Raw genomic sequence first — 21,365 nt, 5'->3', positions numbered from 1 at the left:
CATTTTGGCCCCTCGTAAGGTCAGGTTGAGGTCTGACTGGGCTATTGTCTCTTTTCTTTGTCAGCCATTCTGTAATATATTTGCTGCTGTGCTTGGGCTCATTGCCCTGTTCTGCATAGCCCAGTTTGGGCCTAACTTTAGACATTTGGCTCTAGAATACTTTGACATACAGAGGAGGTCACGCACGACTGAATGACTGCAAGGTCTCCACGGCCTGTGGCTAAAAACAAGCACAAATCTTCACCCCCTCCACCACCGTGCTTGAGAGTTGGTAGAGTATGTGTTGATGCCGATGTGCTGTGTTTGGTTTTCAACAAATGTGGGACTGTACAACAGCGGTTCCCAACTACCGGGCCACGGACTGGTTCTGGTCTGTGAGTCGTTTGGTACCGGGCCGCGAGATGTAAAATTAATGGTTTTTAGGGTTTTTATCATTAACTCTGATTCCCTGGGTCTTTTCCCGTGTTGTAGTTGTGTGCCTTATTTTGAAAGAAATATTTACGCGTTACCATAGTGACCAGAGAGCATTAAGGGGCAGAGAGGAGGATGTTACGCTCAATGTTGTTGGTGCATTTCAGGAGGACGCTGCTAATAATGTTACACAATTACACACTGAAAAAATACCACAGTTTTTGTCTTGGTGGCATCATTTTATTTTGTTGCATTTATCCCCAACACCTTAAAGGCCGGTCCATGAAAATATTGTCTGATATTAAACCGGTCCGTGGAGCAAAAAAGGTTGGTGACCGCTGCTGTACAAAATGTGTCTACTTTGGTCTCAGCTGTCCAAAGAATATTGCTGCAGATGTTTTGTGGTTTGTTTAGATGCCACTTTGCAAACGTAAGCCGTGCTGTCACATTATTTCCAGAGAAGCTTTCTCCTGGCAAACCTTCCAAACACGCCATACTTCAGCATTTTTCTAATTGTACTGCCATAAACTTTAAGTCCTGGGAAGACTGGCAGCTGTGTTCAATGTTTTCCACTAGTGAATGATCTTCCTCACTATGGAGGCATTAAGGGAGAACTAAGGCGACGTTCACACTGCAGGTCTTAATGCTCAATTCCGTTTTTTTGATCAAATCCGATTTTTTTGTCTGCTTGTTCAAACTACAAATAAAATGTGACAGCAAACGCGCTCTAGTGTGAACCCTCAAAGCGGCCCGCATGCGCAAAAGAAGACGTCACACACAGCGCGTTCTGTTTAGACCCAGACCAAACAGTACTGTTTGACTGATGGCCCTTAACATAAAGACTTCGGACTTTACGTTTCCCAATTTTTGCTTTAAGTTATTTTGTTATTTACATAATAATGTAAATAACCTAATAATTATCCTTACTGCTGTTTTAGAGAGGAGCGGTGCTTCAAATGATAGTTGCAGATTTCTGTCACAATCTGCAGATTATACAGTACAAATAAAATGTTCACGTTTCTCCATCGTTGTCTTCTCAACAGTTTCACTAACATCTACGCTGGATGGCGAGGAAGCGTTCGCGATGTCTTATCGGGCACTTCTCCGGAGCTGATAATTGGAGAAGTCTGTCTTGTGTCAGTGACGTAAATGACGGATTTAATGCGACATGACCGTTCAAACAGCAGTCACTTTCTAAAATATCAGATATGTATCGGATTCAGTACCACATACGAAAGTGACCCAGATCGGATTTGAAAATATCGGATTTGTGCCGTTCACACTGTCATACCATGATCGGATATGGGTCGCATAGGGTCAAAAAAATCGGATTTGATGCACTTTCGCCTGCAGTGTGAACGTAGCCTTAGTGCCTCCAAAGTCTTTTTCACACCAGTTTTTCATCCACAGCGTTTTTATTAAATAAATTACTGTCATGTTTTGTAGTTCATTAGAGGTTACATTTACCTCATTTTAAGACTTGCTAAGGACCAGATTATTTTTGTTATGTTCTGATACATAAAGCCTTAGCCAACATTTTTACCATAACTGTAGTGTACAGGTGATTGATCCAGTGACACACATAGGCCAAAAACTATGATAAAATTATAATAATTAAATAATTTACTTTTTCTTTTTGTAAAACAATGTGCGTTGTGTCCATGACGTAGCATTAGAGAACACCTAGTAACTGTATGTCTTTATAACTTTATAATTTGTAGAAAAACATCCAAATTCACCATTGGACCATGAAAATGACACGCTATTCGGTTACAACTCGAAAGGCTTAGCCTTTATCATCACAGAATACACTGTAAGAAATGATAATTTCATTCTTGAGGGGCAGCTGGGTAAAGTAGAATCTATGGAAATGGGGAAACTAAAAGTGGTAGGCTTCTTATTGGGTTTACGCATGTATCTAAGAATCTGTTTTTATTTCTCTGAATATTAAAAGTGGCTACATAATTTTATGCATGTAGATAAGAAATATCGCATGTTGGTTACTTACACTTTAAAGGGTCTTTCTTTTGCTAAGGCCCACTCACATAAAGTAAAGTTTCATGAGTTTTCAAACGTGTGTAGCACTCCAAAAGTCTCACACCACTCAATGCTTGGACCCTAATAAACACAAAGAAATGTAAAATTCCACTTGTGTTAAACTTTGCATTTTTTTTCTTTCATACTCCTATTTCCAGTTGTTACAGTTGGGGAAAAAAAGATTATGATCAGCAATGCACTTAATTTGTTTATGTATCATAAACAAACGTAGATATTATCTTTCCCAAGTCATTGTGTAATTTCTACATCCTGTTTAGCTTGAACAAATCTTTGCTTAGTTTGACCAGTTGTCAAAATCCTTATCCCACTGCTGTCGTCATACTGTAGTTTTTTGTCAGCTTACTTATTAATTCTTGTACTTTCTCCTCTTTGTAATAGCACAGGAGATACTGGAGGACACTTCTGCTGTGTAATTAACTGAGAAGCTTTTCTGTTCATTTTCAACTTGCTCTACTTCCTGCGGCCATTAATAGCAGCACTTCTCCTGTTTTGTTTTTCTTTCTTTTTTTTAAAGTCTCAGTCCTTGGCCTGTTATCAGATCTGCGTGTGGACTTGGATCTGCACATGCTGCTGTTTGGCGAGAGTGTCCTGAATGATGCCGTTGCCATCGTCCTGACACAGTGAGTATTTTGCTGTAGTATTTGTCCAAGCCCTGAGAATGCAATCTATTTCAAGGTTTAATTGTGTGGGTGCTCAGACTTCTCCAAATGGCATTATGGGGGCGGATGTGGAGGAAGGAAGCCTGAGTGGGTGCTGCCAGCTTTAAGGAAAACAGCAACAATCCCTTAAATACTATGCAGCGAACTGCATAAGTGAGTTGCCCCAAGCACTATCAGCATCTCATTTAGGTCCTTAATGCCAGAGTAAAGAGACAGTCCCATGCTGCGAACTTGGTTATCATAGCTAATGTTGACTTTGGAAGAATACAACACAAAATTCTTGGAAACTCAGAGCAGCCAGGATGCAGTCATGCATTCTCCATGCATTTCATTTGCTTAATTCTTTCCCCTGTTCTCCAGCTTTTCACAAAACTATGCATGCTTCTGTCCTCGCACATTGCCGTCATTGTCTGCTCTGTTTACACAATGCTAGTGAGCAGAGCTAGTCGTGTAGATGTGAAAGCAGATGGCAAGCCGGAGACAGAGAGGGGCGAAAACTCACATCTCCGCAGTCACAGACAAGCAGGCAGACACACAAATAAAGCAGGAGGAGAGATGACAAGATCCGTGAGCATCTGTGCTTATTATCTTTAAAAAGACTGATGCAAATATACAGAACCTGACATTCTGACATCTCGCTTTCCAATTGAATAAATGGGCTCGCCAATTCCTAGAAGGGGAGTGCAAATTGTTGCATTGTGCACATTGAAGGGTGGAGGAGGGAGCCTGCAAGTCTTCCCAGACAAAGAGTCAGATAGTGTTCTGTTTGTTCTTAGAGTGGCGTGACCAGCCTACATGCCATCTCCTTTCACTCGACTTGGTTACTCGCCTGCCGGTCGCCCTGGCCCCATGCACAAAGCCGGCCCTTATTAGTGAGCCAGGCGGGGTCCTGGCACTAGAATTTTAACAAGCTCCCTGAGCAGCTCAACCTTACGCTGATGTGCCATCTCACAGTCGCAAAACGTCCTGCTCCAGCAGCCCTGACCCAGCCACCATTCAGCCAGGTCCTGCTTTAACATCTTGGGATCCCAACTGGGATAACAGCCCAAAACATCTGAAGTTACAGTCTCCAGAAGGTCACTCTGATCACTGACTAGTGGGCAAATTTAATGTGCTAACACCACAGGAGTCTTTCTTTTCGGGGAGGAGGGGGTAATAGATTTCCTCTTTTCAGCATGCTGAGCTCATTACCATAGCTTGACTGATTAGGGCCTGTTGTGATGTGTGCTTGCTCATTCTAACCTGATGGTACTGAAATTCCAGAAACAAAGCATTTTAATGTTAGTAGGAGTATAAGACAACTGTGGCTACCAGGTGCTGTGTGCGGTGTGTTTGTTTCTTTACTGTGTACCAGAGCAGTAGCTCTGGGTCCCATTAAACGCAGGGAAACAATAACAAGTGCCACTTTGATACCGTTTTTGCTGATTCCATAGTTTGTGTTTCATTTAAAACAATCTAAGTCCACGGGGGAGTACATGGGAGGGTCTTTGGTGGCTAAAGAGATTGTGTCATTCCACAAAGGCAGGCTGCTCCATCAGCCACTCTCTTGGTTGCTTGTCTGGGCTTGCATTACCACAGGCACCCCCTCCATCCCACCACACACAGATATGCACACAATTTCTTCTTCCCTCTGTCCTCCCTGTGAGGCCTCTTTTGCACTCAATGACTTCCATATGGAGGCCTCCCTTCCTCTCACAAAGTAAATATTTATAGCAGTGTGAATAATGCTGCCATCTTTTTTTTTTTTAACTTGTTTCTTACTAACTACATTGAGATGTCTCTGAAACAAAGAAAAAATCCTAATATATATTCTTTTTCTTTTTCGGGAAAAGATGGAAGTTCTAAGGGAAACCATGTAATCTAAAAAAGGAATGACTCCAGTAAATAGCACTTAGCTCAGCATAATAAGAATGTAAATTTATGCTCATTGTTTTCCACTAAGAACCCAGTTGGTCATATTTCTGATGACTGTTCTTATTGCAGAGTCATAAACAATGTTTGTTTTTTTTTATTTGTATTCTCAGCATCTGTAGCAATCAAAGTTATCTCTGTTGTAATTATGCCTCTGGCTTGTTTTTGCATTTGCTTCATGTTTCTCCTAGTGCCATCACCACCTACACCCGGATGGATGCAGGACTCATCTTCGACCCCACTGCCTTTCTCCACGCCTTTGTTTTTTTTCTCGGAGTGCTCATTGGCTCCTTCCTCTTAGGTCTCATTTTCACGGTAATAACAGCCCTCATATCCTTTCATCCCGTCCCATCTCTGCCTCTACACCCCAGACTCAATTATCACCTCAGCATCCGCCCCAGTATATCCTGTTCCTCAACACTGTAATTGCTTCTCTAACAAACCCCTACTGTACCACTTTTACCAACAAAAGCGATGCAGCTAAAGTCTAAAGTGCTCCTGCGACATTAATGGCTGCAGAGAGGTCGTCAATCAAGCCAATAGCCTATGATGAAGTTTCGACTTGTGCCGTTGTCCGGCGTTTCTCTCTGATCTTCAAGTAATTAGACTTTAGGATGAAAAATGGGAATGTGTCATGAGGGGTTTGGGCCAGGACTCAGCTCTTATTTACAGTGACTAATCTCTGGGTGTAGGCAAACCTCAAAGTGAGCATTTATTAGATTTTGCTGATGCTAAGCAGCATCCTGCTCTTGTGTCTGCTATTTGTTAAAGAAATTCACCTTGATGTGTAGTTGCTCATTTATCTTTTAATTAATAACCACACCTGTCCTTATTAATTACAAAAACAATCAGGCTTAAGAAGGTGTATTTTTATTATTGCATGCCCGAGGAGTATTTTAAGCGCAGCCTCTTAAATACCCTTCAGGCCTAGCTTTGTAATATTTCCAGTAGCCAAACTTACCCTTCTTTTCTTTCTATGTGGCTGTCATAAATATAAAAATTCTAGTGTCTACTGTTTTGCCCAGAACACCGTGTAAAATATTGCTCTATGGTTTGCACCGAAGCTTTGCCAGAGGGGATGTGGGACAGTGGAGCCCACAGCCCGCGTTTACTCTGTATGGCCGATCCCCTGGCTTGTTGAGCACTATTTGCAGTTGCTTTATTTTTGCAGGCAGCGTAATGCAGTTTCTCTATCTCCAGACTGTAGCACTGGAATGCACTTGTGCAACAGTGGGAAATTTGTCCTGCATTCGCAATATGAACCCTGGTCTGATGCAAAGTGTTAAATACTTCATGATTATCTTGTGTATCTTTAACTTTCATTTCACCTCACCAAATTCACTCGGCTGCATGAAAATCCCCTGCTGGAAACGTCAGTCTTCTTCTTGCTGTCCTGGAGCAGCTACCTCTCGGCTGAAGCCTGCGGGCTATCAGGTGAACACTGTGTGACTTATGTTGTTTGTGTGTCTGTGGCCATGTCAGTGCTCTGGGTTGCTGCCCTTCTCCCCTCAAGCGTCTCTTCTCAACTGCTCGCGCTGGCTCGCATACTGCTCTACAGTATCAGTGACACCCAGCATCTGTTTGACTGGCTTCAAGGCATTTTCTGTTTCCACTCACACTCCAAAAACCTGGAAATAATGTGCGCACATACTGCTGTCCAGTCATGACCATCTGCACAATTCCCTGCTTGCATACAAGATTCAGTTTTTTGGGTTTTTTTGTCAGTCAACCAACACTCCCTGTACAGTCAGTGATCTCTCCATCAGATGCACTCTTTAACCCACAAAGTGTTTTGCATTGTTCCAAGAATTTTCTCATCACAGACAACTGGAAGTACCAGTCCTATTCTGGGCCTGATGTCTATACATCATTTTTAGGATAGCTGCTTCTCCCTGAGAACGCTTGTACTTTTAGTGTGGAGATGACACTGCAGGTAGCAATCGTAGTAATAAATAAATATATATCGGCATCTTGGCCTACCTGTTTTTGTGAGTTTCCTGGAAAGAGCAGATGCCAGAACGTGCTAAGGTCTCAGTAGATAAAAGATTACAGTGTAACTTTCTTTGTCACTCCTGTCTTACAGGTACTTACCCAGAGTGGCTGCTCTTTAAGAAAGTCAAAGTGATGATGTATCTTTGCAAGCTCATGTTTGGAAAAGACCATTTCTCGACTCTGCTGCCTAGAATTGTTTCTTTACTGATGTGGTGTGATGTTGTTTTGAAATATAAGTCGAGTATACATTAGCACACATTAGTATTATTGTTCCCGGGCCATTCTACTCAATTCGCTGATGCTATGAGCTCTCTCTTCCTTGGCACTGCTCCCTGTGGCCTGTGGAGGCAGAGAAGATGGTTTTAATGAAAGTGCTTGACCTTTGTCCATTAAATTCCAGATTCTGCACATAAAGCGCATTTTAAATACTGCCCAGTGTGGGAGTCGCACCACAACAAAACCTCAGTCGGTAATTCTCAGAGCCTCTGGTTTTCTAGTAGAAGTATATTTCTACATGCATTTCCTGGGCTGGTTTTAATACTTTGTTTTGACTTGAAACCTTCACTGTTATAAAATCTAGTTTAATGCTGATATTGTTGTCTAGGTAGTGAAAATTCCTGTTTCGGTGATGAATGGTACCCTATACCCTATACAGCACTAACGGTAAAGGCGTTTAATGGTCGCTTTGAGATGAGGCAGCACATCATACCAAAGAATGCAATGACTGATGCGAGTCCTCCCTGGCGTCCTTTGGTAATCGAGGCTCTTTCTGTCTCTGTTAATTGCTAGAGTTTAGTGAGGGTGTGTCTAATGACCCTCAGCCTTGCAGGGAGCCCTGCTGTCATTAATCTTATGCCCCTCACAACTGCTCATTATGGGAAGCATCTAATCTGTTGCAAAGTGCTCTGTGTGGAAAAGACTTAGAAAGAGACTTAATGCAGAAGACAGGTGATGTGTTATCTCTGTCAGTGTTATGTAAACCAAGGACGATGTTGTTGCCCCCAACCAAATGGAACCAAAATGAGATCTGCCACGATGGCGTGCTCCATTAGATGTCGTTGCACAATGCTAAGAGGTATATTTTGACCAAGCATTACTGGAACTAGCATAGTGCAGGTCCATGTCAGCATCCCGATGTAAAGGCGGATGGTGAAGAGAGACTAATGGACTGGCTTAATTTAGCAGTCTGAACCACAGCTGCTATTTTGTCTCTGCTGCCATTTTTATTACAGCCAACCCTGTCTTCTACCTATTACTATACCCATCGCAGCAGTTTCACATTTTTCCACCTTCTGTGATTCGCTCAATGCAAAGGAAGCTAAAATGTGAAATTGAATTTCTGCAATGAACCAAGCGTGTCCTGCGAGGCAGCAGCCCACCTTTCATGCTTTGTGCTTCAAACTCCAGCTCTCTGGTCCAACCAGCCTCCCCTGTGAGCCTAATCACTCTCTCCACCCTCTGTCTTAGGAGCAGAGGCTGCTGTCTGTACGTCTTTCCTTTTTGTACTTTGCGTCTCGTGCATTTGTTTTTTGTTAGTATCTCCTCCCACGCAACTGATATTGTGATTGTGATTATATCACTTTTAAAACATTTTTTTTTTTTTGAATTAATCGTTTCCAGAGCCTCATGTATCTGGACAAGTAAATGTTTTTATCAGATATATAAAGATGCTTGAGTTGGGTTGGGCAGCACATTTTTACAGAATTATTGGAACCAGGAGAGTGGGTGGATGCAAGGTTGGGCTGGTCTGATCCGGTTAATTTTTATATGAGTGGCTGCACACAGGAGGGTTTAATTTTTGGATATTATAAACCAGCGCTTACATGAATTACTGTAACAGTGCTTTTATTTAATTTATCATTGTTCTCATTTCCCCACTTTTTTCTGAATGTCGGCGTCTCTGGCTTGTTAACAAAAAAAAACATGGATTGAACCATGGAGACAAAAGCTCTTTTCAGAAATCATCCTCCTGTGATGGTAGAACCTCCTACACCATATTCTCGGCGTGACAAGTCCCAAGCCTCTGTGTGTTAAGCAGCTCCCAAACATACAGATTCTCTCATCCTGATTACTAATATATGCACGTATAAGTGGTTTTGCATACTTTCAGCTGATCAGATCCGGCGCATTATCAACTCCCTGCTGTTGACAGGATTCTCATCTATGAGTTTTGTCCACAAAATGTAAATGCTCACATTTAGAAGATGCTGTGGATGTTTGGGGGGTTGTTTAGGCAGTGGGGGGGGGGGGGGGGGGGGGGGGGGCTGCTATTTCATTTTTGAATTGTTATTAATTTCAGAAGTATTGTTTATCTTTCAGGTATTGTGGCAGTGATGTTTTGCGGCTTGAGTCAGGCAAGGTACACAGTTCTCAACTTGTCCTCTGAGGGCAGGGCAAGGATCAAGCAGGTGGGTTAACAGAGCGCATCCGAAACTTATTTTCCTTTTGCTTGACAGTAATTTTTAGTCTTCTCGTTTGTGTAGAATAACTCTTGACGCCAGCATTTGCAGCTCGCGCTCATGTGCAAGCGATCATTAATTGCCATTAGTGCTCAGTTGTCCAGCGGGCGTCCGTGTGGGACATCAGTCTCCAGCTATCTACTTAAAAGGCTGAGCACAGATGGAGGCTAGCACACTGTCACACTTTGCCAGCAAGCTTTATAGAGGAGCAAAACAAATCCGAAGTACACACATATACTTATCTGTGCATTTATTATTCATTATCAGCACCATAGTGCGGCTAACTGTTTATCACAGACACTCCTAAAAGGCAGCACAGTTGAAGCCTCTGCCTATAAAGTGGATTGGCTTTGCAGGAGAGCATGTTCACTTGGCAGAATGCCTCTATCTGTATTTTTTAGGGTTTATACATGCAGCTTATGGTAAAATGTGATTGAGTGTATACAGGCAGTAGTTGAATAGCTAGTGGGACCGATACTTTTCTTTCTATGATCCCCAAAAAGTGCACTTATTCACTTATTCAGCTGGATATCTTTTTTTTTTTAACCAGAGCTCTAAATCATATAAGAAATAAAAAATATGGTTAATGAAATTGTAGCAACTCTTATAATTTCATGCCATTGCATGAACAGTATATGACACCAAAGTTCCTCAGCTTGGCTTAGAACGTGACAAGCTCGAGCCTGAGTCGATGAGTTGTAATAATCTTCTAATAAAAAGCAGAGTTCATTAGCATATGACTTTTTAGGTCCCTAAAGATGTGCTGTTTTATCCCCAGTATGCTTCAAATGAAATTATTTCACACAAAGATGATGACAAGAACATGTCTGCTGTTACAGGAAACCATATTATGCCCTCGAGCTGTAGATGTTTGCAGCTGCCGCCTCAAAGGGAATAACATAAACACTGGATTTGTCGTGTTTGTACAGATCTAAGGCTATTTATCCATTCCTCTACTTCACTTTCACCCATCTTTTGGCACACAAAGTTGTTTTTTCAGAGGATGTCAAGTTGACTGCACTCATTGTGTACTCAGTGCTTGCCTGATTCTGACCCCTACCTTAACCTTAATATGGCCTAACCATAAACACTCACTTGTGCCCTGCTTGTTTGACCCATTTGTCCTCCAAGGGGAGGCAGATACCCAGAATGAGACTCTGTAAATAGATTTATGTGTTTCTAACAACACAAGCAGGCATACACACCCACTTCGAACAGATGATCTCAGATGACCTTCTCTCTCACGATCCTCTCAATCCCTTTTATAATTTGCAGCTCTTTGAAGTCTTCAGCTTCCTCGGGGAGATTTCCATCTTCGGCTACATGGGATATATATTGTTGAAGTTCACTTGCCATAAATTTGAACCAGTCTTCATTTCTGGGGCACTTGTATCCTTTTCTGCTGTATGACAGAGGACTTTACCCCCTGTTGTGCAGCTTCTGAATTCCACTCCCATCTCAGGAATAGGACTCAGTCTGTCTCCTATTAGTTTAATGACAAGTCATTTAGTAGATCATACTGGTTATCCTGTTGTATTTCTTGCTACCTCATTGCAATACTGTGACTTCCCCAGTCCTTGGGGAAGAGGAGGAGGGGGGTGATCTTGAGAGCTCTGCAAATGTCATCCAGCTGGTTTCCTGCAGTCAAGATCTCTACAGATTCTTATTGTTACTCATGTTTTTGTTTGGTTTTTCTTTAGCAATGCTGTAATTAAACTGTTTAAATCTTTTTGCTGTTTAAAATTATCTTACCGTTCTTTCATTTAGCGGATTGAAGATGATGCTGTTTTAGCTTTTTCTGCACCTTTAACAAGATGTAAAGATTTACGCTTTCTGTTCTGTCTTTTGCGCAAGAATGAGAAAATATTGATTTGTTTTATTTCAAATATGAATCATATTGTGAATGTGAATAACAAAGAGGAAAATTAATCGGCAAAAATATTCCAGCTATCGTAGAGCAAACAGCCCCACCCCGGACAAGTTTTAGTGCCTATGCAGAGAGACGGACAACCATTCACGCCTACAGGCAGTTTAGAATCACCAATTAACATAAATGTGTTTGGACTGTGGGAAGGAGAATATGCAAACTCTACACAAACGAGCCCAAGTTGCCTGGCTGATTTAAATCTTCTAGGTGTGAGGCAGCAGTGCTAACCACCACACCACCGTGCCGCCTCACGTTTATCTTATAGCAACGAAAATGAGAGAATTTGCCATTTTGCTTAATTTTCTGTCACTTTAACGTGTTTAAAGTTAGACCAAAAAGCTGTTACATTAATCAGCTAGTCTTGACATCTAGATATTTATGGTGTTTAGCAGAGAAATTCACAGTTAATATCAAAAATAAATGCCAGGTTTTGAAAAAACTAAGCTCGGAGATATCCAACGATCATAGCTTCTGTCTAGATTTAATATTTTGCATATAGTGTCAAATATGATACAGGAAGAAATCCATCACAGGCAGGAGATGCATACGTTTCTCCCCTGGCAGCAGCCTTTGTAGACCAGAGTACAATGGCGATAGAACTCGCGTCATCTTATCAAAAAACGATCTGCTCTTTAATGATAAATAGAAAAATCTTACTATCATAACAGATGTCTCATGTTCAGAAGCTTTATTGTATCCGTCAGCTTTGCTTTCTGAGAGAAATGATTGGGCAGTGATGGACTGATGGCTGCTTGCTGTACAATTGTCCTTTCCTGAGAGCTGGCACGACCATAGTATATGCTGGAGGAGCGACTCTAGTGGCTGCACTCCAAGGAGCTGTTCTTTCACAGTCCAGTGCCCAGATGGCCAGCAATTATTATTACAATCCATCTTCTACCATAGGGTCAAAGGGGCCGTAGAAATAGTTGACTGAGCAGATTCTTTATTCCAGTGCTCTTATGTCCAGCAAAAGGGACTGCCAGTAAAAAAAAGAAAGAAAGAAAAGAAACAAATGATTTGAGCATTGGGTCTGATTTCTTTAAAATATGTTTTTGGCAATCTGCCTTCATTAGATGGAAGTCAGTAAATGTGGGGAACGAGTGCACAGGAATTTAATAGGAGTTTTAAAAAACTCCGGCTAGCTATCTACACATACAGGAAGATCACCCGGATGTACAAATATGAATAAGTGGAGGTCGGATTCCAGTTGTACGGCTCTAAAAGTGTCTATGAAAAAGAAATAACCCCAGTGATTCCACCCTGTTAATCGCTCTTTGGTTATGCTGTAGATTTTAATCGCCGTAGCTTGCAGCCTTTGCCAGTGACAATAGAGATAGGCTTTATTGGAAATGAGGCTGAGATGAAAGTGCTTAATTACCTCCATTCGAATAGCTCAGAGGCCTTTGATAAAGAAAAATGACTGCTTTTGGGAGCAGGATATTGCTTTTGAAAATCCATAGGGTGCGTGAGATGTAATATTGACTGCAGGGTGCGAGGGAGTACTGTTTTAGTAATAGCCCTGTCAGGCCGAGGTGTCCTGCCTAAAATATTGGTCCCTTTATTTATACCGTTATATTTAGACTTATTAAGAATAAACTCAAATCCCTTCTCTTTCTGATACCAAAGCAGGGTTACCTGTCTGCACAGATTAGTTTTTATGCAACAAATTTCAAAGAGGATCTTTTTTTTTTCTTTTTTAAGAGCAAAGAGCTTTCCAAACCCTCTTCACTTTGGTCTGCTCAGCTTACCCTTAACTTACATCAGACTATCAAAAAAGGAAAAAAAACCTATGAGAGGATCTGAGGCTGTATTTCTAACTTCTTCTAAAAGCATGACCGATGACGTGACATGTATCCCGGATGGCAGCTATGTCCCTGGTAATTGTACAGATATCATCTTGATAACTTCTGCCCAGGACACTTAGCATTCAGTCTCATCCTACGTGAGACATCAAAGTGTGTGTGGAGGGCAGAGACAGCTGGCGCAGCCTGATTGGCTTCATGCCTCGGCATGGCGCCACTTTGCCGTGTTTTCATCCCAAACAGAAAATATCCAGAGATTTTTTTTCTTCGCGTGTTTGCGCACGTGCGTAATATTTAGTGTTATTCACAGGTGGACGTCTATAGCCTGACCTCACAGTGTTGCATTTATTTTTTTCTGGATGCAAAGAATTGAGCAAAAAATTTGATTACTTATCAATGATATCCAGTTAACCAGTGTGATTTACGCCCCTTTTTTATTCCCCGGCAGATTTTCGACAGTATAAGACCAAATGATCAACTTTCCATGAAACCTGCAAGTCTCGTAAATGTTCTCCTTAATATGCATTCAATGCATACAGCTGTCCGTCTTTATTTCAAGAGCATTCAACATCTACCCCTTATCTTTCCTGCTGAACCTGGGTCGCACAAACAAGATACCTTGCAAGTTCCAGCACTTCATGATGTTTGCAGGTACACTTTTCATTCTAGTTGTTGTTTTTGCTACGAGAGACTGGGGGGGGAGAAGAAGAAAACTTTCACCCTGATTTATCCCATGAAAGCTCTAATTATTCCACTCTCTTCCTCGCCTGCAGCTAATGGCATGAGTAGAGATGCTGAGAAAATGTGTCCTCTGTGGAACAAGTGCGAGTTGGTGTGCGCATTAAGTCAGTTAAGGCGAATACAAAGACCAGCACCTACCTCAGGCTTTAGAATAATTCACCTTGTTGGAGAAAGAATTTTTGCATTAATCAATACTGTCTGAATTTGAGATTTATGTTTTTTAAAGAAGCTTTTTATCTATTTGTTGCCTGTGAGTGGAAGCATATATAGTCTTAGTCTTACTTATCTGAGGTATCTGAGACTAACGGTTGGCACCCTGAATGATTTGATGATGCAGGAGAAGGGAACCTTTGATGTGGGGTAGCGCCACAGCAGCATGTTTCTCTGCTTGTCTGACCCACTTTTACGTCTTACGTAAGGTTTCTTTATAAAAAGCCCTTGTCTTGCTATTTTTCAAAACTCCCCCACCGCTGCCGCTACCACCTCCCTCATCTTTTTTTTTCCTCGTGGCAGAAAAGGATTTGCTCTGGGAATTGTTTTGGCTTTAAGCATTATGTCACCACTGTACAGCAATCTTGGAGTTTGTTTCAGGGCTATTTGCTGGTCAGCAAGTGGTCAATGATAGTGACTGTCAGGGTGTTATTTGTTACCCATTGACAGAGTTATTAACTGGCTCAGTTTCTGTGTAATTGGTTGGTAGATGGTTGTCTGGTGGTTTAATGGAAGGCATTAATCCAGCTGTTTGCTCAGAAATGTCTTCTCTTGCCTCAGGTTTGAGGGGGGCTGTGGCTTTCAGACTGGCTGTAAAAGACACAGCTACAGAAGTGAGTCGCACCATCTTCACCACCACCCTACTGATGATTGGCTTCACCATCTGGGTACTTGGTACGGCTGCTGATCCCATGCTGCGGCGTCTGGACATCAGGTTGGTTCTAACACCTTGTCGAGTGATACAGATAGTGGGATGCGAGAAAGACCTGTCGTCCTGTCTCTCCATCTGCCCATCTGTGTCTTCTTCATTTGTTCTGCCAGTGCCCACAAATTTACTTAATTAGACTCTCACATGTATTCTCTCTCAAAATACAACAGCTCTTTGTAAAAGGAGCACATTTGAATTCTGATGCCCCCTCCTCTTCTTCCTCACCATCCACACACAGCCTTTGTGCAAACGTGCCCTCCATTAGTGGCTTGCACAGCTGGAGTGCAGGGGGAAAGCAGGTCCACAGGTGCCCCATACAGATAATAGTAAAATATGTGCTCATATATATATATGGGAGCGCATATCAAAAGATTTAAAGTCTGTATACTGCGATCAAGGCCAGTGGGTGATAATGATTAAAGAGCGCACAAGAGGCGTGAAGGATGCAAGGCGGTAATTAGATACTTATATTATTAAAGGGTAATCTATGGCCCAGATCACAGTGGTATAATTGACTCCCACAGTCTGTGAAAGAAGTCTGTGCGGTGTACATGATTTCAGCTTGATGCAACTGATGCAAAGATATCCTTACAAATCAACTAAAAGCAAATGTGTTCAGTATAATAGAGGAAGTACATAATAGTGAACATGGCCTGATTTTCAAGGATAAATGACACTTCAATAAAAATTAATAAAACGATGAATATGGACAAATTTTGTTAAGTGGAAAAGATAAACCATAAACAAATGTTGATCAAGGGCAAAAAAAACCCAACAAAAAAACAAAACAGTAAAACCATATACAGTAAGTAAAGACTAGCTAAATGTGAGGCTGAGAGGCAGTCCAGCTGTACAGTAGGTCCAAAAGCTCCTTTGGTGGGAAATTGAAACACACAGCAGCACAATTTGTGATGAGAAGCAAAACCTGGAGCTAGCCTGCTGCTAATGAATTGCAGATTGGCTTTTGTAATTGAATCTAGTTGTTCATTTGAGCTTTTATAGTCAAATAAGCTTCATTTAATTGTAATTCTACAGTTTATGAACCAGAGAAAGAGCCAGTATCCGTGTGAGATCTCCCCGGGTGCTGGATTTGTATTCACAAACCCTGCTCTTTTGTGTGGTTCAAGCTGAACTGCTTTGCGAAGGTTTTAAGGCATTTTTATTATGTCATTAATAGAACTTGGCTCAACTGTCAATGCTGGCTGTCCACTAATCACTAATCAAGCAGTTCAGTCCTCAGCCACTCCACATGCTGAAGTGTCCTTGAGCGAGACACAGAGTTGCGACCAAAGGCAGGCCAGCACCATGGAGAGCAAATTTGCCAACATTTGTGTGATGAGAAACATTTTGTAAAGCTTTTTGTACAGCTAAAGTAAAAAAAACAAAACATATACAAAAATCAGACACTTTATTAGGTACACCTGCTCAGTTAACTGATAATACAAATATCTAATTGGACAATAACATGGCAGCAACTCATTTACACATGTAGATATGGTCAAGACAACCTACTGAATTCATAATGGAGCATCAGAATGGAGAAAGAAATGGTTGGTCTGAATGTTTCAGAAACTGCTGATCTACTCTCATTTCCACCCACAACCATCTCTAGCTGGTAACAAGCTTGTCATTGTAAATGAAAATTTGTTTCCAGGGCAATTGAGTTAGCATACAGTGCCTTATGACTAATACACTAATGTAACAAATACTGTATTTTATTAAATCATGTGCATTTCTTTAATTTGATTTGTACTGGCATGCAGTGTAAATCTTTACATTATCCAGTGTGTTAGACCCTTACATTTAGAGAGAGCTGTTGAGTTGTATTGCTGTTATACCTCCCACTCCCTCCCTTCTGCTTGCTTTTGTGTCTGTGTACATACTCTACATGTGCACCTGTGGATATTTGTCCTGAATAATGCATCTGCCCGCTGTTTATCCACATGACATGACTGTCTTTATGAGTAGTCATTCCGTCAACGCATCACAGTACAGTGCGTCGTGCCTCCAGGGCTGTCATGTTTCAGAGAATAACTCTTTTCCTCACTTCCCATCCCAACCTCCCACGACTGCTTCCCTCTTCATCTCCCTCCCCTCAACCGATTGCATGAAGTAAAGGGACAAGAAGCAATTTTGAAAGACTTCATTTTGGTGAATAATACATTACATTTCTTCACCTGGAGCAAATTTACCTACTATTCCATCTTTGAAATATAAAATGGTTTTGTGGAGGAGTCTTTGAAAGTTGTACTCTGTGTAAAATTAGTTCTGTATATACAGTTCAAGAGGGTGTGCAGAGTTAGAAAGAAATTGAAAAACACAAGAAGTTATGACTTGTAAAACTAAGGAGAAGTATTTGGGAGTCTGTACTGCCTCTTGGTCAGAAAGGTACAAAAATGTGTACGTAAAGTGCTATTTATAAATGCTAAGGCAAGACTTCTTTATATCGTATCGTCTTCTATTATAGGTAATTTGCTACTGAAAAGATATGTGGGTGCATAAAAGCATATCCGAGTGCTCTTACATGCGTAGAACTGTGAAAAACTTAAGCACACCCTTACTGCCTCCACGGGAATTAAATGGGTAACCAGCAGCCAGGTGCTGTTAATCAGATGCACTTGATTAACTGATGATCAGCAAGTGTGAGCAGCTCGATAAAACAGAAGCTTTGGCAGTTTTGCTTGTATGGAGCAATCAGGTATGTGCTAACAAAATGCCACAATTTTCCCAGGCGTGGAAGTTACAGAAAAAAAAACAACAACACAAGAGTTACTGTGCATCTTGGAGTCTACAGACCTTAAATGTTAAAGTGCATGACAGAAAGTACAGTTTAAAAATGACTCAACAAATATGGCTTATTTGGATAGTTACCAGGAGAAAGCCTTTTCTATCTAAAAACAACATGGGAGCACAGCTTAGCTTTGCAAAGTTGCATCTGAACAAACTTCAAGACATCTGGAAGCAATGTCCTTTGGACAGACGACATCAAAGCAGAGATGTTTGGCCATAATGCACAGTACCATGTTTAGTAAAAACCAAGCACGGCATATCAGCGTGAACACCTCATACCAACTGTCGAGCACGGTGGGGCACTTGACAGTTGCCATTTCGACTTATTTTGCAGCAATAGGACTTGGGCAGCTTGCAGCTTGAGTTGATTATAAACTCTGTGTACTAAAGTTGTAGGGTAATTTCCAAAAAGATGACTTATGTAATGAATCTATGAATTATAAAACAAACACGAACTCAATTGTAAATAAAAATATAAAGCAGACGTCTGGCGCCTACAAAAGTATTCTAGAGTCAAATGTGAGACCATCTGCCCAACACCTAAAGCTTGGTCCAGATTGAGTTGTGCAACAGGACAATGCTCCCAAACACTGACAAATAAAATAATCAAAGTTTTGCCTTTGCCCAGTCCAAGTATAAACTTGAACCTGATTGAAAAGCTCTGGCAGGACCTTAAGAGAGCTGTGCATAAAGGAGTGCCTTCAAACCTCGATGAACTGAAACAATGGTGTAAAGAAGAGTTGGCCAAAATTCCTCCACAACCATGTGAGAGACAGAAAATGATTACATCAAGTTACTGCTGCTCAAGGTGGTTTAACAAGATACCGAGGGCATGGGGTGTTCTTTGTTGTTCACTGGACTTCATAGGAAGCTTTCGTTTTTTTTACATGACTGCCCACAGGAAATGACCACATTATCTGTCAGTAAAAGTTGTTTACAAACTGACATCGGAATTTTATCTTTCATTATAAAAGATCATGGGAGTTTTCTAACCACAAAGTGGACACGAGAATTCAAGAAGGACAAAGAAAGTAGCTTTTATAGTCAGGCACAAATGGGGAAAAATGTATTTGATTGCACTGGGGTTTTTTCTCTATTCTTCTATCTATAGATGCTTACATTGTACTACACAGACACACAAACAAAGTGCACAAACACAAAGCGATAGAGGCACGCTACACACGAATGAGCTGAGCTTAGAGGGGGTGAAGAGTCTTTTAGACTGCAATGTGAAATTCATGTGCTGCATGCTTAGATAGACTGTTAAAACCATGGACCATATGAGCACTGTGTAATAAAAGGCTCCCTCAGTTTTCAGCTCACTGTCCAGACATCACACTTCGCTTGATGAAATGTGCTTTTAAAGCTAGACTGTCTCCCAGTCCTCCTCTCCCTCTCTACAGTTCCTCCATTTCAGTCTCAATTTCAGGGTACATTATTGCCCACACTCACAGCAGCATGAGTTTCATCATGATGCCACAAAATAAACTGATTATTTACACCTTACTGCACGTGGTAATGAAAATGCTATTTTTCTTTATTGTACAGTCCCTTGTAATTATTGATATATTGGGACACAACTGCAAAGCCGTGTAATCGTTATTTTCTCTGGTTCTCCTCCTCTGCATTGTTGCGCTTCTTTCGTAAGCTCAACAGCAACCTCCAGAGATGTTGTTGTACTCAGCAGGAGGTGCAACACAAATTTTGGAAGACCAACTCCCAAAATAAAGACTCCAAAAATAACATTAAAAAGGAACAAAAAAGGGGGTTCTGTTTTCACTGAAGTGCAATCAAGTGCAGGAAGAACTAACCAACCAAAGATGAAAGCTCAACCTTGATGCAGTGCAGTAAAATCTGACAGCAGGAGGAATTTTATTGTTATTGCGAAGGCAGTGTTTAAACACCAGGGCAGATTGCAGTGGACTTCAGAACAAGTCGCTTTCAAATCATTTTTATTTTTGCTATATTCATCTGATGCATGGCACCGATAATTATAACAGCTATATATAGTTGACATAATTATATGTTGGCCTGTGAAAAAAAGGCAAAACACAGAGACACACTCAGATGCACAGTGTGTGTGTCACACTGCTGGTTCTCAGTCTCGGTCCATCTCCTCGGCTTTAATGTGGGCTGGAGGTGGCAGGGCGCCCCTTGGGGGATTTGAAACCCAGTCACAGTGAGCAGTCTGGGGCCAGTAGGCTTTGAAGAATAGCCAGTCATGTCCTCTTCAAGCCATTTTCGTTTGAATGTCATTATTTTCCTCAATCACTGTTATTATTTATGATCATCTATTACTAGCAGTCAACTGGTGCTTTGCATACTTATGTATTTAATGGCAAAAAAACATACAGTGCTTAAATTTACTTAACCAACATACAATGTAAGGTTTATGCCACAGCTGCCCTAAATTAACAGTACTGGTAATTACCAGAATACTTCTTTGTGTTTTTAAGGTTTTAATGCTGAAATTTGCTGTTTTACAAAAATAAGAAAAATAGTAAAGCCTATTATGATTATTTTTCACTAGTATCCTAAATTACAGTTAGTTCCCTCATTCCTGAACAGAAAAAAACAGTTTGAGTGGTTGAATGTTAGGCTACATTTTAAAATTGTTGCCATAAAAATGTGAGTTCAGTCAATTCAGTCATTTTTAATTAGTTTTGAAGTAATACCCCCAAAAAGTTGATTCATCTGGACGTAGCATTTTCAGTGGGAGAAACGTTTCATCACTCATTCAAGTGACTTCTTCAGTCTCAGCTGACTGCAGGTTTCTCATAAACAGTACATTTGCATAATGACTGTAACTAGCACCGCTGATGAACAATGTGCTGTGAGGTCAGTTCCTTGACCATTACTATGCAAATTGTCATGACCATTGATCAACAACCAATGATCAAAGACCATTGATCACTGATCAATGGTCTTCACAGAGAGTTGGGGAATGGCTGCAATCACACAAAGTTGATGTGTACCATAAACCAACATGTATGGATCAGCATTTAAGGTTTGACTCTCATCATCCACCGGAACACAGCTGGTTATCCCAGCTGGACATTTGTCACAGCTGGGAAGGCACCTAAAGAAAGCTCCAGCCGATCCAGTAGAGAAGGACAACCACTGCCTAAGTGAAAACCCTTAGTGATCCCTTGTGTGTCAGGAGAATCGGCGCAGTTGGGACGCATTTTCTGTAAACACTGCGTCTCGGTGGCTTTCAAACTCCAAAACACAACCCAAGGATCGGGTCCCCCGACACAAACAGAGTAACATAGTGTATGCTGTTAAGTGCCAGGCGAATTGTCGTGATTTATACATCGGGGAAACCAAACAACCATTGGTGAAGCAGATGGCACAACACAGAAGAGCTACCTCGTCAGGCCAGGACTCTGCAGTCTATTTATTATACACCTACAGGCCAGTGGACACTCTTTCAATGATGAGGATGTACACATCCTGGACAGGGAGGAACGCGGGTTTGAGCGCGGAGTCAAGGAGGCCATTTACGTGAAAAGGGAAAGACCATCTCTGAATCAAGGAGGGGGCCTAAGGGTACATCTTTTGCCATCTTACAATTCTGTGATTGCAGCCATTCCCCAACTCTCTGTGAATGGTACTCATGGCCATTGATCATTGATCAATGGTCTTTGATCAGTGGTTGTTGATCAGTGTTCTTTGATAAGTGGATGTTGATCAGTG

At 41.3% G+C, this 21,365-nt stretch overlaps 1 protein-coding gene across 1 annotated transcript in view; it reads left to right on the top strand.

Moving 5' to 3' along the window:
* Positions 1-21,365, top strand: part of LOC134634141 (sodium/hydrogen exchanger 9-like) — a 68,757-nt gene that overhangs the window by 21,307 nt on the left and 26,085 nt on the right. Inside the window, exons 6-12 of the mRNA XM_063483206.2 lie at positions 2,984-3,089; positions 5,231-5,369; positions 6,368-6,473; positions 9,351-9,439; positions 10,766-10,879; positions 13,759-13,870; positions 14,732-14,885. Coding sequence (XP_063339276.2) covers positions 2,984-3,089; positions 5,231-5,369; positions 6,368-6,473; positions 9,351-9,439; positions 10,766-10,879; positions 13,759-13,870; positions 14,732-14,885 — 820 coding nt within the window. The remainder of the gene's footprint in view (positions 1-2,983; positions 3,090-5,230; positions 5,370-6,367; positions 6,474-9,350; positions 9,440-10,765; positions 10,880-13,758; positions 13,871-14,731; positions 14,886-21,365) is intronic.

This window comes from Pelmatolapia mariae, linkage group LG9 (assembly GCF_036321145.2).
Source record: "Pelmatolapia mariae isolate MD_Pm_ZW linkage group LG9, Pm_UMD_F_2, whole genome shotgun sequence".
NCBI lineage: Eukaryota > Metazoa > Chordata > Actinopteri > Cichliformes > Cichlidae > Pelmatolapia > Pelmatolapia mariae.
Note: the sequence above shows the minus strand (reverse complement) of the source record. Positions and strands in the feature narration are given on the sequence as shown.